This window comes from Rhinolophus sinicus, chromosome 12 (genome assembly GCF_057876585.1).
Source record: "Rhinolophus sinicus isolate RSI-liver-muscle chromosome 12, RSI-T2T, whole genome shotgun sequence".
Taxonomy (NCBI): Eukaryota; Metazoa; Chordata; class Mammalia; order Chiroptera; family Rhinolophidae; genus Rhinolophus; species Rhinolophus sinicus.
Genome location: NC_142512.1, coordinates 21,380,797 through 21,392,425, shown reverse-complemented (window position 1 = coordinate 21,392,425; position 11,629 = coordinate 21,380,797). Strand labels below are relative to the sequence as shown.

The 11,629-nt window shown below is 43.3% G+C and overlaps 2 protein-coding genes and 1 long non-coding RNA gene across 7 annotated transcripts in view; 1 reads left to right on the top strand and 2 right to left on the bottom strand.

Moving 5' to 3' along the window:
- Positions 1-15: 15 nt before the first annotated feature.
- The window catches only part of LOC148756485 (uncharacterized), a 14,083-nt gene continuing 2,469 nt past the window's right edge, over positions 16-11,629 (top strand). Inside the window, exon 1 of the long non-coding RNA XR_016022851.1 lies at positions 16-290. This is a non-coding gene — a long non-coding RNA (uncharacterized LOC148756485). The remainder of the gene's footprint in view (positions 291-11,629) is intronic.
- RSKR (ribosomal protein S6 kinase related) lies at positions 4,822-10,380 on the bottom strand. Of its 4 annotated transcripts, none has more exons than XM_019731415.3 (12): positions 9,774-10,380; positions 9,179-9,427; positions 9,001-9,084; positions 8,798-8,866; positions 8,358-8,427; positions 8,022-8,126; positions 7,802-7,842; positions 7,535-7,562; positions 7,349-7,438; positions 7,175-7,263; positions 6,935-7,045; positions 4,822-6,486 (listed from the first exon to the last, which is right to left on the bottom strand). In XM_019731415.3, exons 1-12 carry the CDS (start codon positions 9,822-9,824, stop codon positions 6,262-6,264), a joined length of 1,212 nt encoding a protein of 403 aa, XP_019586974.3. In that variant the 5' UTR covers positions 9,825-10,380; the 3' UTR covers positions 4,822-6,261. The 4 variants fall into 4 exon arrangements, with proteins under 4 accessions (XP_019586974.3, XP_019586975.3, XP_019586978.3 ...); XM_019731416.3 differs by having other exon boundaries at positions 9,179-9,424; XM_019731419.3 differs by lacking the exon at positions 8,022-8,126.
- The window catches only part of BLTP2 (bridge-like lipid transfer protein family member 2), a 25,114-nt gene continuing 24,016 nt past the window's right edge, over positions 10,532-11,629 (bottom strand). For both annotated transcript variants that reach the window (XM_074319709.2, XM_074319711.2), the window contains one exon: positions 10,532-11,343. In XM_074319709.2, the coding sequence (XP_074175810.2) occupies positions 11,161-11,343 (183 nt within the window). In that variant the 3' untranslated portion in view covers positions 10,532-11,160. The remainder of the gene's footprint in view (positions 11,344-11,629) is intronic.

Here is an 11,629-nt window from a genome sequence, read left to right as displayed (position 1 = left end):
CCCGGCTGACGGTGGGCGGGGCCAGCGCAGGCCCCGCCCCGCCCGACATCTGGTCGCGCGTGTTCTCGCGGTGGACCCCTCACTGCAGACGCAGGCTGGAGGGCAGGATGTGTGCTACGCCTAAGGCCGGTACCTCATGTTGGGGAGGGTACCCAGGTAGCTGAGCCACCCTCAACCCTGTCAGAAAAGTTGTCTCCGTGGCCTGGCCTTAGGAAGTCTTTTCAGGTTTCTCTTACCTCGCGCCTCGGCCTTGACCAGAAAGAGCCGGCCAGGCAGTCTGGAAGGAAAAGGTGAGTGGAGCATTTTTTATTTAGGCTTGGTCAGTCCCCTCATAGGTCCTGCTGCGAAGATGGCCTGAGACGTAGTTCTCAACCCACGCTGTAATTTAACCGTTGAGAATTTCTTGTTATCTTGGGACTTACCTGAGGGTCTGCGACAAGTTTACTGGAACAATCGCTAACATGTATTGAACATTTACCATGTACCTGGCACTATGCCAGATGCTTTACGTATATTAACTCTTGATCCTCATATGGATCTATGAAGTAGGTACTGTAAATATCCCCATTTTACAGATGAAGCAACTGAGTCATAGATCATGTAATTTGCCCAATGCCCTGCAGGTAGTAAATAAGCCGTAAAGATTCCAGCTCAACTAGCAACTACTACTACATTCTCCTGTCACTTGAATCCCCTGTGTATGGGAAATCTAGCCATTGAAGGTGGAATTGAGTTCTGGAAACAGCCTAAAGGTTAGCTATTGAAAGATAATAGTTAATGATAAAGTATGTTCCTTTGAACACTTACAGCACCTTTACAATCTGAAGTCTTAATGAATTTGGAAATGGCAATAATCCAAAGAGGAGGAACTATAATGTTATGAACTGCAAAGCCCACAGGGGTGGGTTCCTCTAGAACTGTGTTGTCCAATATTATAGCCACTAGCCACATGTGGCTATTGTGCACTTCACGTGTGGCTAGTCCACATTGAGATGAGTTATAGGTATAAAATACAAACTAGATTTTGAAGACTTTGTATTTAAAATAATGTAAAATATCTTATTTTTAAAATATTATGTTGAAATATTGTAGATATATTGGGTTAAATAAAATACATTAGAATTAATTTCACCTGTTTCTTTTTACCTTTTAATGCAGCTACTAGCAAATTTAAAATTACTTACAGGCTTACATCTTTGTTGGACAACACTGCTCTAGGATCATAATGGTCCTAGCCTGCAGGCACTAGAAAAAAGTTGCTTTATGGAAGGAAAACTGGGAGAAAGATAACATAACAACACAAACTTGAGCCTGGGATTGCCCAAGACTCAGCAGAAGGAATCCCAAGATATATGTACTTAGGGTCAAAAAGACTCAGCAAAGAAAACAAGGGTGGGAAGTGACAGAAAAACCAAGACAGAAAACTCTTAAGTGCCAGTAGTAAATGCTTGTATTGTAGAAATGTATGAATTGAAATGCTTAGTTCTTGTTGCAGTTGGTATGTCAGATGCCAGGTGAGTAGCCAAAGGGATATGGCGCTTCCTGAAGCAAATTAAGAGGGATATGGAGGGGTAGATGAGAGGGAAAATACCATTGTAAATACGTAACATAAACAGAATTAGTTTGTTGTTGGTCTCTTGTGTAATCCTTTTGATTTTAAAAATAATAGATTCTTTTTCTAGCAAGTGAAACAATACAATACAAAGATTAAAGGCAAAGGTTCCCCTGCATGAGGTAACCAATAGTTGTGTACACCTTTGTAAGAACATATACATACACACACAGGTTTTGTGTTTATTATTTATACATGCACACATTTTCCCCAAAAAAATTGTTGTGCAGAATGGGGTCTCAAGTTGAGATCTTTTCTTGTCTTTCCACTTGCATTACCCCTCTTTCCCTTTCAGGTTCTCTTTTTCACATTCTCTGTCTCACATACACACACAGGGAGAGGAAGAAGGCATTGAGTCCTTTACAAAAATGGCATTTCTTGGGCGGACGGGTGGCTCAATTGGTTAGAGTGCGAGCTCTGGGCAACGGGGCTGCTGGCTCAATTTCCACATGGGCCAGCGAGCTGCACCCTCCTCAACTAGAATGAAGTCAATGAGCTGCCACTCAGCTCCCAGGTGACCAGATGGCTCAGTTGGTTGGAGCGTGGGCTCTCAACCACAAGGTTGCTGGTTTGACTCCCACAAGGGATGGTGGGCTGCGCCCCCTGCAACTAGCAACGGCAACTGGACCTGGAGCTGCTGAGCTGTGCCCTCCACAACTAAGATTGAAAGGCCAACAACTTGACTTGGAAAAATCCCAGAAGTACACACTGTTCCCCAATAAAGTCCTGTTCCCCTTCCCCCCCAAAAAAAAATCTTTTTAAAAAATGGCATTTCTTAGACTTCTGCATTTTTTTCCTCATTTGATGTATAGATCCTTCTAAATCAACTGATATAGATCTTATTAATTTGTCACTTCATATTCCCGGCCCTTAAAAAAGAAATAGGTTCTTTTCTAAGAGTTCTGTTATAGACATTAACTGTCATCACATTACAGTGTTTTGTGTTTTTTTTTTGTTTTTTGTCTATTGACTTTATTAATGGTATCTTTGGCCATACAAAGATCAAACTTATGTGGTCAAAATATTTATCTTTCCTTTCAGAGCATCTGGATTTCTTATCTTGAGTCATTCATTCATCAAATTTTGATGTCACTGTTCTCCTTTTTTATAGTGCTTTCATTTTCTGTCTTGGTTTACGTATCTCCTCCAGTGATTGATTGTAGGTCTAGTCTGCCAAATGTTCTTCTAAGATTCCTAATGTTTTGATAATCAAATTCAAAGCCTTAATGTATCTGGAAATAAGTTTTGTTTGTGATATAAAGTAGGGGTCCAACTAAAAACAATGTAGCTTTTAAATTTTAGGATTAGACATTACTTATTTTGTTAGAATCCAATTACATAACCCGAATCAGCCACTCAGAAGTATCCACCAGGCAGTGCTTCTGAGTGAACTCAAGGATGAAACTGGAACGATTAGCCTTGCTCCTGAGTTTAATGGAGTACTGCACCAAGGAGGCAGTGTCAACAGCTCCATAAACCAGCAAAACTCAGAGAGGCCAAAGAAATCAGAAATAGCACGTTCTCAGAATGTAAGCAAAACCAGATACGAAGAAGATAGCATGCTTTTTGGTAAATAAAATAATCATTCTTGATTAATCTATTAGAACACTTCATAGGGGTTGTACTAGTTTGCTAGGGCTGCCATAACAAAATACCACAGACTGCCTGGCTTAAACAACAAAAATTTATTTTCTCACAATTCTGGAGGCTAGAAATCTGAGATCAAGATGTCAGCAGGGTTGGTTTCTTCTGAGACCTTTCTCACTGGCTTGTAGATGGCTGTCAACCTTATCTTCACGTGGTCTTACCTCTGTGTGTCTGTGTCCTAGTTTCTTCTTTATAAGGATACCAACTACATTGTGTTAGGGCCCACCCTATCTCCAAATACAGTTACATTCTGAAGTACTAGAGGTTAAGACTTCAACATATGAATGGGGGGGTGGTGACACAATTCAGCACATAACAGAGGTTAATAATGCAGTGAGTATGATTTTATTTAATTTGTTAAAAATGCTTTGACAAAATTTTTATATTGAAGACTTTAAAGAAATAACCAAGGAAGTGAGATTACCAGTCTGTTAAATCAGTGAACAAGTGAACAAATGAACAGTTCAATGTATAATAAAGCAACTTAGGTTAGAGGTAAAAAACTACAATGTAGAACTACAAAGACACTTTTCTAAAAGAATATAAGGACTGATGTTGAGACTAATCTTAAATTCTTACAAAAGACAGAAGGGAATACAGAATAAAATATCCATATTTACAGGTGCATCTATTTTCTTCTAGGTAATGAAAAATCAAATCATAGGGTTAAACTTAAACGATCATTTCAGGCTGTATATAAAAAAATTGTTTTTAAGTGAATTGAATGTAAATAAGTAAAAAATATTATATTTATAGGTCAGTGATTCTGAATGGGAGTGGAGGGTAGCTGGAAGGAATGTCTTCCAGGGATGAACATAACAAAACTAGGGGGTGGGGGCAGTGCTTTTTTATTTTTTTTATTTTTTATTTTAGTGCTTTTTTCAAATTATACTTTCTGAAACTTTGATTTTTCTATCACCTCTCCACTGTACCCTGAAAATCACTGCTGTAGTGCACCACAGATTGAAGAGAGTATGTTAATAATGTCCTTATTTGGTAAGAAATTATTCAAACTACACCTACATCATCATGGCCTCTAAGCAATCTAATTTGTCCTAGGAAAGGAACTCTAGTGACATTCTGTCAACTATGTCCTAAAGACCTTAACCCAATATGCTGCTGTGACCAGAGAGGCTATGGAATGTTGGGTTATGTTGGGTTACCTGAACATTAATTAACATTGGGCCAGACACACAGTATCATAAAATCATATGCATCTGCCCTTTGGAAAGTCATTACAGAAATCTGAAACCCATTTCCCACAATTAAGGACCAGTGACTGTCACCCCCTCATTTTATACATAGGAAACTAAGATCCAGAGAGATTAAAATGACTTGTGTAAAGACACTGAGACAGTTATTGGTGAGGCACCAGGTCTCCTAAATTCCAATCTATGACTCTCAACTACTATTTTAGAAACCATTAATTCCTATTTCTAGTATGCAGGATTTTTATCCAATGTGCAGTTCTGGTCACTACAACTTAAAATAAATGTAATAAAGCTAAAAAAAAAAATAAATAAATAAAAAATAAAGAGAAACAAACGAGATAATCAGAAGAATTAAGGATACATTCTTTTATTTATTTATATCCTCATTCCAAAAAAGTCTTACAAAGATGCAGATAATATAGTAAGACAAAGATTAAAATATAGGAAAATGAGAATTAGGAAAATAAATGTAGAAAAGGAATATGAAACCAAGAAAGTAGCTATCATACAAAATATATAACATGAAGTTCTAAACAGTTGCTGGAGGTGGGCCGTAAACTGGCTCTAAGTAGTCTAGCATCAATATGAAGAGAAAAATAGTCAGTTGAATAGTGTCTTTAAGGTAAAATCCAAACAGCAATTCAAGAAAAGCACAACTGGATTCAGAGAAAAATTCCCCTATGTATTTTTAAATAGAACATTATGAATTATAATCATTACCCTTTACAGTATCCACAACAATTAAGTTTCATAGAGATTTGATACGGATTGCCAAAAGTGCAATCCAGACAAGGTAATTCTACAGAAACCAATAAAATGCCAGCTATGTACAAGGGAAAATCTGGCTTAATCCAGGGACAGAATTAATAGAAGTACACAGAGTACTTTCCAGACTCTGGATACAAATATAACTGAAGACTAGCAAAAATGAAGATTTTGAGAAGTTAGTTTAAGAAAAATGAAGTCATAAAGCCCAAGATGTATATACATTTTAGGTCCAGATGATTTTCCTTACTAAAGGAAAAAGGTTCTTAAATCTTAAGGTTGATATCATGTCTCTTAATTCCTTGGTTTGCCCATTAGAAACTGATTCCTGGGCTGTCTAGAGCAATGATCAATTTAAGAATCCTTCTGTTTTTCAGAGGTTTTATTTTGGAAAATATTTGGATAGCTATTCCAGTTACCCCTAGAGAAGACATTTAACCCACCCATGTTTCAGTTCCTATTCTCTTCCTCACATTAAGCTATTAGATTCACTTTTCAAATTTTTAAAAATTAAATTTATCACAGATTAAATTTATTTGAGCCCTCAGAATCATATGTTTAGCTGTATGTTTAGGGGTTGAAATGTCAGCTTTTGAGACCTCTGAAAAATATTCATACTGCTTCTGACAAGCCTGTTAAACACATAAATAGCACCTTGGGAAACCATGAAGTGTCACTGCTCAAGAAAGGAAACATGGTAGAGAAACAAGGCGAGGGAAAAGTGGAATAAGCCTCTGGCTCAAAGCTTCAGGGTATGAGCACTGGAGAAATGAAGCCGAGGAAAAGATCAACGCTCTGATCTGAGATGTTTGAGAGGTGGGTTGTATGACAGGGGAAGGGCTAGGGCCAGCTGTGGCTGCCAGTAGCAGAATGCCCAAGATGTGGACTCTGGTACATGCCTAGAAGAACAGAATGGTAAGAGGCTACAAAGTGAAAACAAACTGGATCATCAAGGTGGTCACACTGAGTTGGCAGTGGAGGAGATCCTCAAGTTCTCAGGTGGGCCCCAATCTACAGTAGAGGGGCTCAAGCAAGGCTAGGGGCGTGGACCAGGTAGGACTCCAGGTGACAGTCAAAGTCCTTGAAGAGCATGGACTCCAATGGACATGGCTGGGTAGTTTGTGTCTCCGGGACAAAGTTCATTGGCTGCTTCCGTAGGAGCTCTGGGTCAAAGACCACACCCCGAAAGAAAGGGTGGACCTGGAAGTGATGCAAATGGCGTAGCCGCTGGAGGGGATTCTGGCATAAGAGCTAAAGAGAAATAGAGCATGAAGCCTGAGGAACTGGTATAGGAAAGGAGCTGAACAGAGAAGCTGGAAAAGGAATAAAGTTCATGGAGCTGTGGAGGGCAGGAAAAACCCTAAAGAGGAAAGGATTTGTAAAAGAGGGAGACAGGCTAATTTAGGGTCAAAGGTAGGAATAAAGGAGCTGTGTTGATAAGAAAGCAGCACTGGCCCACCTCTCTCAGAAGTGACCTATCTGTCAGAGATGGGTAGGAGATTTGGAGGACCAGGAAACAGGAATGAAATGTGAAGTGCTGGTTAGAGGACACCTAGTGAGGTATTACTTGATCAAGTTGGAGCCGCCCCACACCTCCCGCAAAAACAATCAGAAGAATGGGGAAATACCACTTCAAAGATAGAGAAAGGAGCAAGTGAATGGTTTGGTAGTCAAAAAGGAAAGTCGTGCTCACCCTTACCTCATGGAGCAGAAGTGAGAGCCCCTGGTTAAGAGAAGCTGGGATCTCAGGGTCACAGTGGGTCACACTTGCCAACATGGCCACATGATCTCTCTCTGCAGCCACTGGGAACTGAGTTCAGAGGTTGGGAGGATATCATTCCTTAGTAGGAATAAGGCAAAGTTTCCTAAGGTCTTCCTTCTTTCCACCACAGGGCAAAGCTCCTCTCTTCTCTGCCCAGCATCACTATCATTCTCTCACCTTTCCAGTTGCCAGAGAGAAAAGCAAGATACCCAGAGACCACCAATCAGCAGCATGGTTGTAAGGCCCTCCACTCAGGACCTCTGGGGCTACAGATTTGAAAGATACTTGTCATTGACATCTGTTGGCTATCCTCCTGCCCAACGCTTACCCACCAGCGTTGATCTCTCTTACCCATGTATTGAAGAGTGCCACAGATAGTATAGGCTCGAGCTCCCTGGGGCAGGTGGCGGGACAGACCGAAGTCTGTCAGTTTCAGATGTCCTATAAAAGATAACCCAACAGCAACACTCTGTTTCACCCCGCATCAGCCATGACATACTCCCACACTGAAGGGGCTAGGAAAAGAAAAGGACTTACCTCGTTCATCCAGAAGGATATTCTCCATCTGAAAAATCACAGGTGAGAAATTATTCATCTTCATTTCAACCCTCTTTCATCATGTATACCCCCCCAGCTGAAAATGCCCTACTCAGCATTTAAGTCTATGCTTGGAGGGCCTTTACCCAAAGCCTTAGCACCCAGGAGGGCCCCATGGTCAACTGTTCTCAGCTTCCTCCTGCCTTCTTGGACCTGTGAAACGTCTTACTGAGGCCCCTCCTCAGACAAAGAAAAAAAGCACTCTACCTTCACATCTCGATGGATGATGCCCAAGTCATGGAGGTAGCCTACGGATGACAGCAATCATGGGGCACACTGACGCTCTCCAGTCCTTTCCAATTGCCCTGATAGCCCTACCACATCCCTATCCCTGTTCTTTGACCTCCAGAGTTAATACCAATTCTCTTATTTCTCACCCACCCCTTAATTCTTCCCCCATTTCCATTACCCCCCACATTTCACTTACACAGCACCAGGACCAGCTCAGCAGCAAAGAGACGGATGGAAGCCTCAGCAAAGCAGCCGACAGTGGACCACAGAGAATACAGATCTGTGCTGCAGTAGCTACACACTGCAAAGCACCAAACGTCTAGGCAATATTTGGGGCCACTGTGCCTGGGCTTGAGGCATTGTAGGCCTCCTGCCCAAACTGACGCCACCTGCAATTCCCTCTCCTTTTGGGAGAGAGAAGTGCTGTGAGAAGGGGAATAGAGCAAAGGCAGAACAAGCCAAAGGGCTGGGTAATCTCAGGTGGGGAATATGGTAGAAGGACCCTTGGAAATAAGAGAGGCCAGTCACTCACTAATGAAGAGGTGCCGTTTTCCCTGCCAGCTGTCCCCCAAACCATGTACAAAAGGATGGTTGAGTTGTCGCTAGGGATGAAGAAAACAAGAAGAACAGGATCACTGAGGATCAAGGCAGCCAAGAAGTCAGAATATACCTACTTGTGCAGAAAGGGAGCTGCTGCCCCACCTCTCATTTCAGGTGAACTAAACTGGGACTGCCTGCCTGATAACCCGGGAACCAGCGTACTACTAAGGAACACACCGGGACGTGCTGCAGAGATTTCCCTGGAATACCCAGAATAACTGCTGGTAGCTACTTTTCCCAGGATCTACTTTGGTTGAAGCAGAGGAAGGGGCAGAACCAGGAAGAGCAGGGCAGTTGGACAAGAAAGGAACTTTCTCCACCTGTGTTTTACAGTAGTTCTTCCTAGGCTCCCTTCCAGGGCTCTGTGCATACCTGGATGCTAACCTCCTCTTTGCACTGCCTCAGGACGTCCCTCTGGAGGACCTTGACCTTGGACACCACCTATAAAAGAGAAGTGATGACTCCTAGAGGGGAATACGTAGTGATATTGAATTGTTTATTCCTCCTAACCTTTCTGGAACCAAGACTGGAGGCAAGAACTAGAGAATAATGTGGAAGAGTACCTAGGTCCGTACCTTCACTGCAAATACTGCTTTCTGGCCACAATCTAGCACCTTGAAGACAGTTCCAAAGGAGCCTTTAGCCACAAGGCCTAAAATCTGTACAGAAAAGTGGAGAACAGGGCAATTGAGACTGGTCATTTTTAAATTTACCCCCAAGACTGAGACCCCTTCAGGGATTCCGTTGACCTACCTTCAGCTGCTGATGCTCCCTAAGGGGTCTAATGGGAAACTCGGGCAGAAAGAGGTTGATGCACTGAGGCACTGGCCACTCAGACAGAGGCTTCTCTACCAGCAGCGGGGCTGGCTCCAGGAGCTGCTGGTGCAGGCACTGAGGCTCCTGCAGTCTCCACAGTTCTTCCAGACCTGACCTGGTGGTCCCCACACCGGACCAGAGGCTCTTCCAGCCTCGGACCCTGGGGCCCTGGATGTTGCCACCCTGCTAAGAACCAGGGGAGCCACTCTGAAACACCTGCTCTAGAGGCATTACAGGTTCTGCCCGTGTGAGTAGGCTTCCCTGAAATCCCAACCCTAGAGATACCCTTTGCTTTGGCCAAGGCCTCGATTTCCTGGACGCAATTCAAATCCTCTAGGAAAGCAGTATTTGGATATTTTCCTTATGAGGCATCAAAGATGCAGCCTGCACCTCCATTATGGGGCTGGGATACTTGCTCAGTATAGCCTCCCTGCCCTCCCCCCACGTGGGCATCTTCACCAGTCACTCCCAGGCCTCTCAAGCCTTGACCTCCTTCGCCTCCCCTATCAGGCCGCCAGAGCCCACAGCCTACCTTATGAGGGACCTGGCGATGTTGCCCCTGCCGACAGCCCACTGTTCCCATCTCCAGCCTCTGCCTCTGCTCCCGCTAAATCTGCTGTCCCAGTTACATAAGCAGTTCCTCCCCGTCATGCTGCATTACAAGAGCCCCGCCTCTGCCTTGCTGTTCATGACTAGAGATGCAAGTGATGCGGCCACACCTCACTTTTATCCCCAAATCCTATCACCCCTGCTTAAAAATAGGTTTATAGGGCCGACCCGGTGGCTCATGCGGTTAGAGCTCCATGCTCCTAACTCCGAAGGCTGCCAGGTCGATTCCCCCATGGGCCAGTGGGCTCTCAACCACAAGGTTGCCAGTTCGATTCCTCAACTCCCGCAAGGGATGGTGGGCAGCGCTCCCTGCAACTAGCAATGGCAATTGGACCTAGAGCTGAGCTGCACCCTCCACAACTAAGAATGAAAGGACAACAACTTGACTTGGAAAAAAGTCCTGGAAGTACACACTGTTCCCCAATAAAGTCCTGTTCCCCTTCCCCAATAAAATCTTTAAAAAAAAAAAAAAAGGTTTATAGCCAGAACTAAAATGTGCAGAGACCTATCAGCATGGGGCCGGTATCACTAGAGCTGGGAAATATGTGATAGTTTTAGGCAGGAAAGAAGCCACCCTCAAGAGTGGCAGCTAGAGGATGTGTCTTAGGTTGATGGAAGGGAAGGATACAGACAATTTGAACCCATGCACTCAATGCACACACACACACAAAAAGAACAGCATCAAATTTAAAATATATTTTTTCTTTTTAAATCATTTTCTTATGATTCTCCAGGGCATACCCCAGGGGGACCCATGGCCAGCCCTGGCTCCTATTGCCATCTCCCCAAGTGAACTTGGCATAGATTGGGGAGGGGCTGATTCCCCCCAGAACACTAATCTTTCATACAAAGTAGTGGAATGAGGGACAAAAGATCAGCCCTCCCCCACTAATTTTCTGGCATGGGAAGAGCAGTTACACTTAAGAGAAATATATACATATATGTATATATATTCATATATATATATGTCTTTATAAAAATTTATCATACTTGATCAGAACTGTCCTCCATCTTTTCAGTTGACCCCAAGGGAACCAGATCCTAGTCCTGGGGCCATTCCCTGCGCCTACTCTCTTGATGCCTCTCTGGCCCTGGACCTGCTGCTGAGTGCGAGGTAGAACTCAGCATTATCATCCACCATGCTCTGCAGAGAATAGGCCGGCTGCTAAACAGTAGTTCCTCTCTCCACAGTACCTGTGGGCTAACCCCCAAAAATCCTGATGGATGAAGGGAAGCACCTCCCACCCACAAGTCCCTGGGGCCTGAGCCAGAGTCAGATCCTGTACTGCAGCCACTCCTGGATTGCTGGGTCACTTGCGCCTGCCAAAGATGGACTTCTTGCCAGGGTTCTTGTTGCCCACACTTAAACCAATGAGGAGCCGGGCTTTCTCCTCCTCTTCCTGTTGTTGCATGTTGAGGTCTGATTTAGTTTCTAGCTTTCCACGGACCTCAGACCCTGTTGCAGGCTTCAGCCTTAGCTTCTCTTTGATTACCTGATAGGTTAGAAAGGAGTAAAATGGAAGGTAAATATTAGTGGAACAGGCAGAACAAATCACAGTGAAAACCAAGTCAATAAAGATTTATTAAACTTACATGAAGGCACAATGGGGAAATTCAAATCCTAAAATGATCTCTGCTTTCAAGAAGCTTACAGTCTAATTAGAACCCATTCTAAACCCCGCAGTTGTGTCAAGCCCCCAGTTCCCTAAAAATCAACAGTAGTTTAACGTATGTGAAACATTCAGGAAATACTCAATTTAATCATCGAAGCAAAATCAA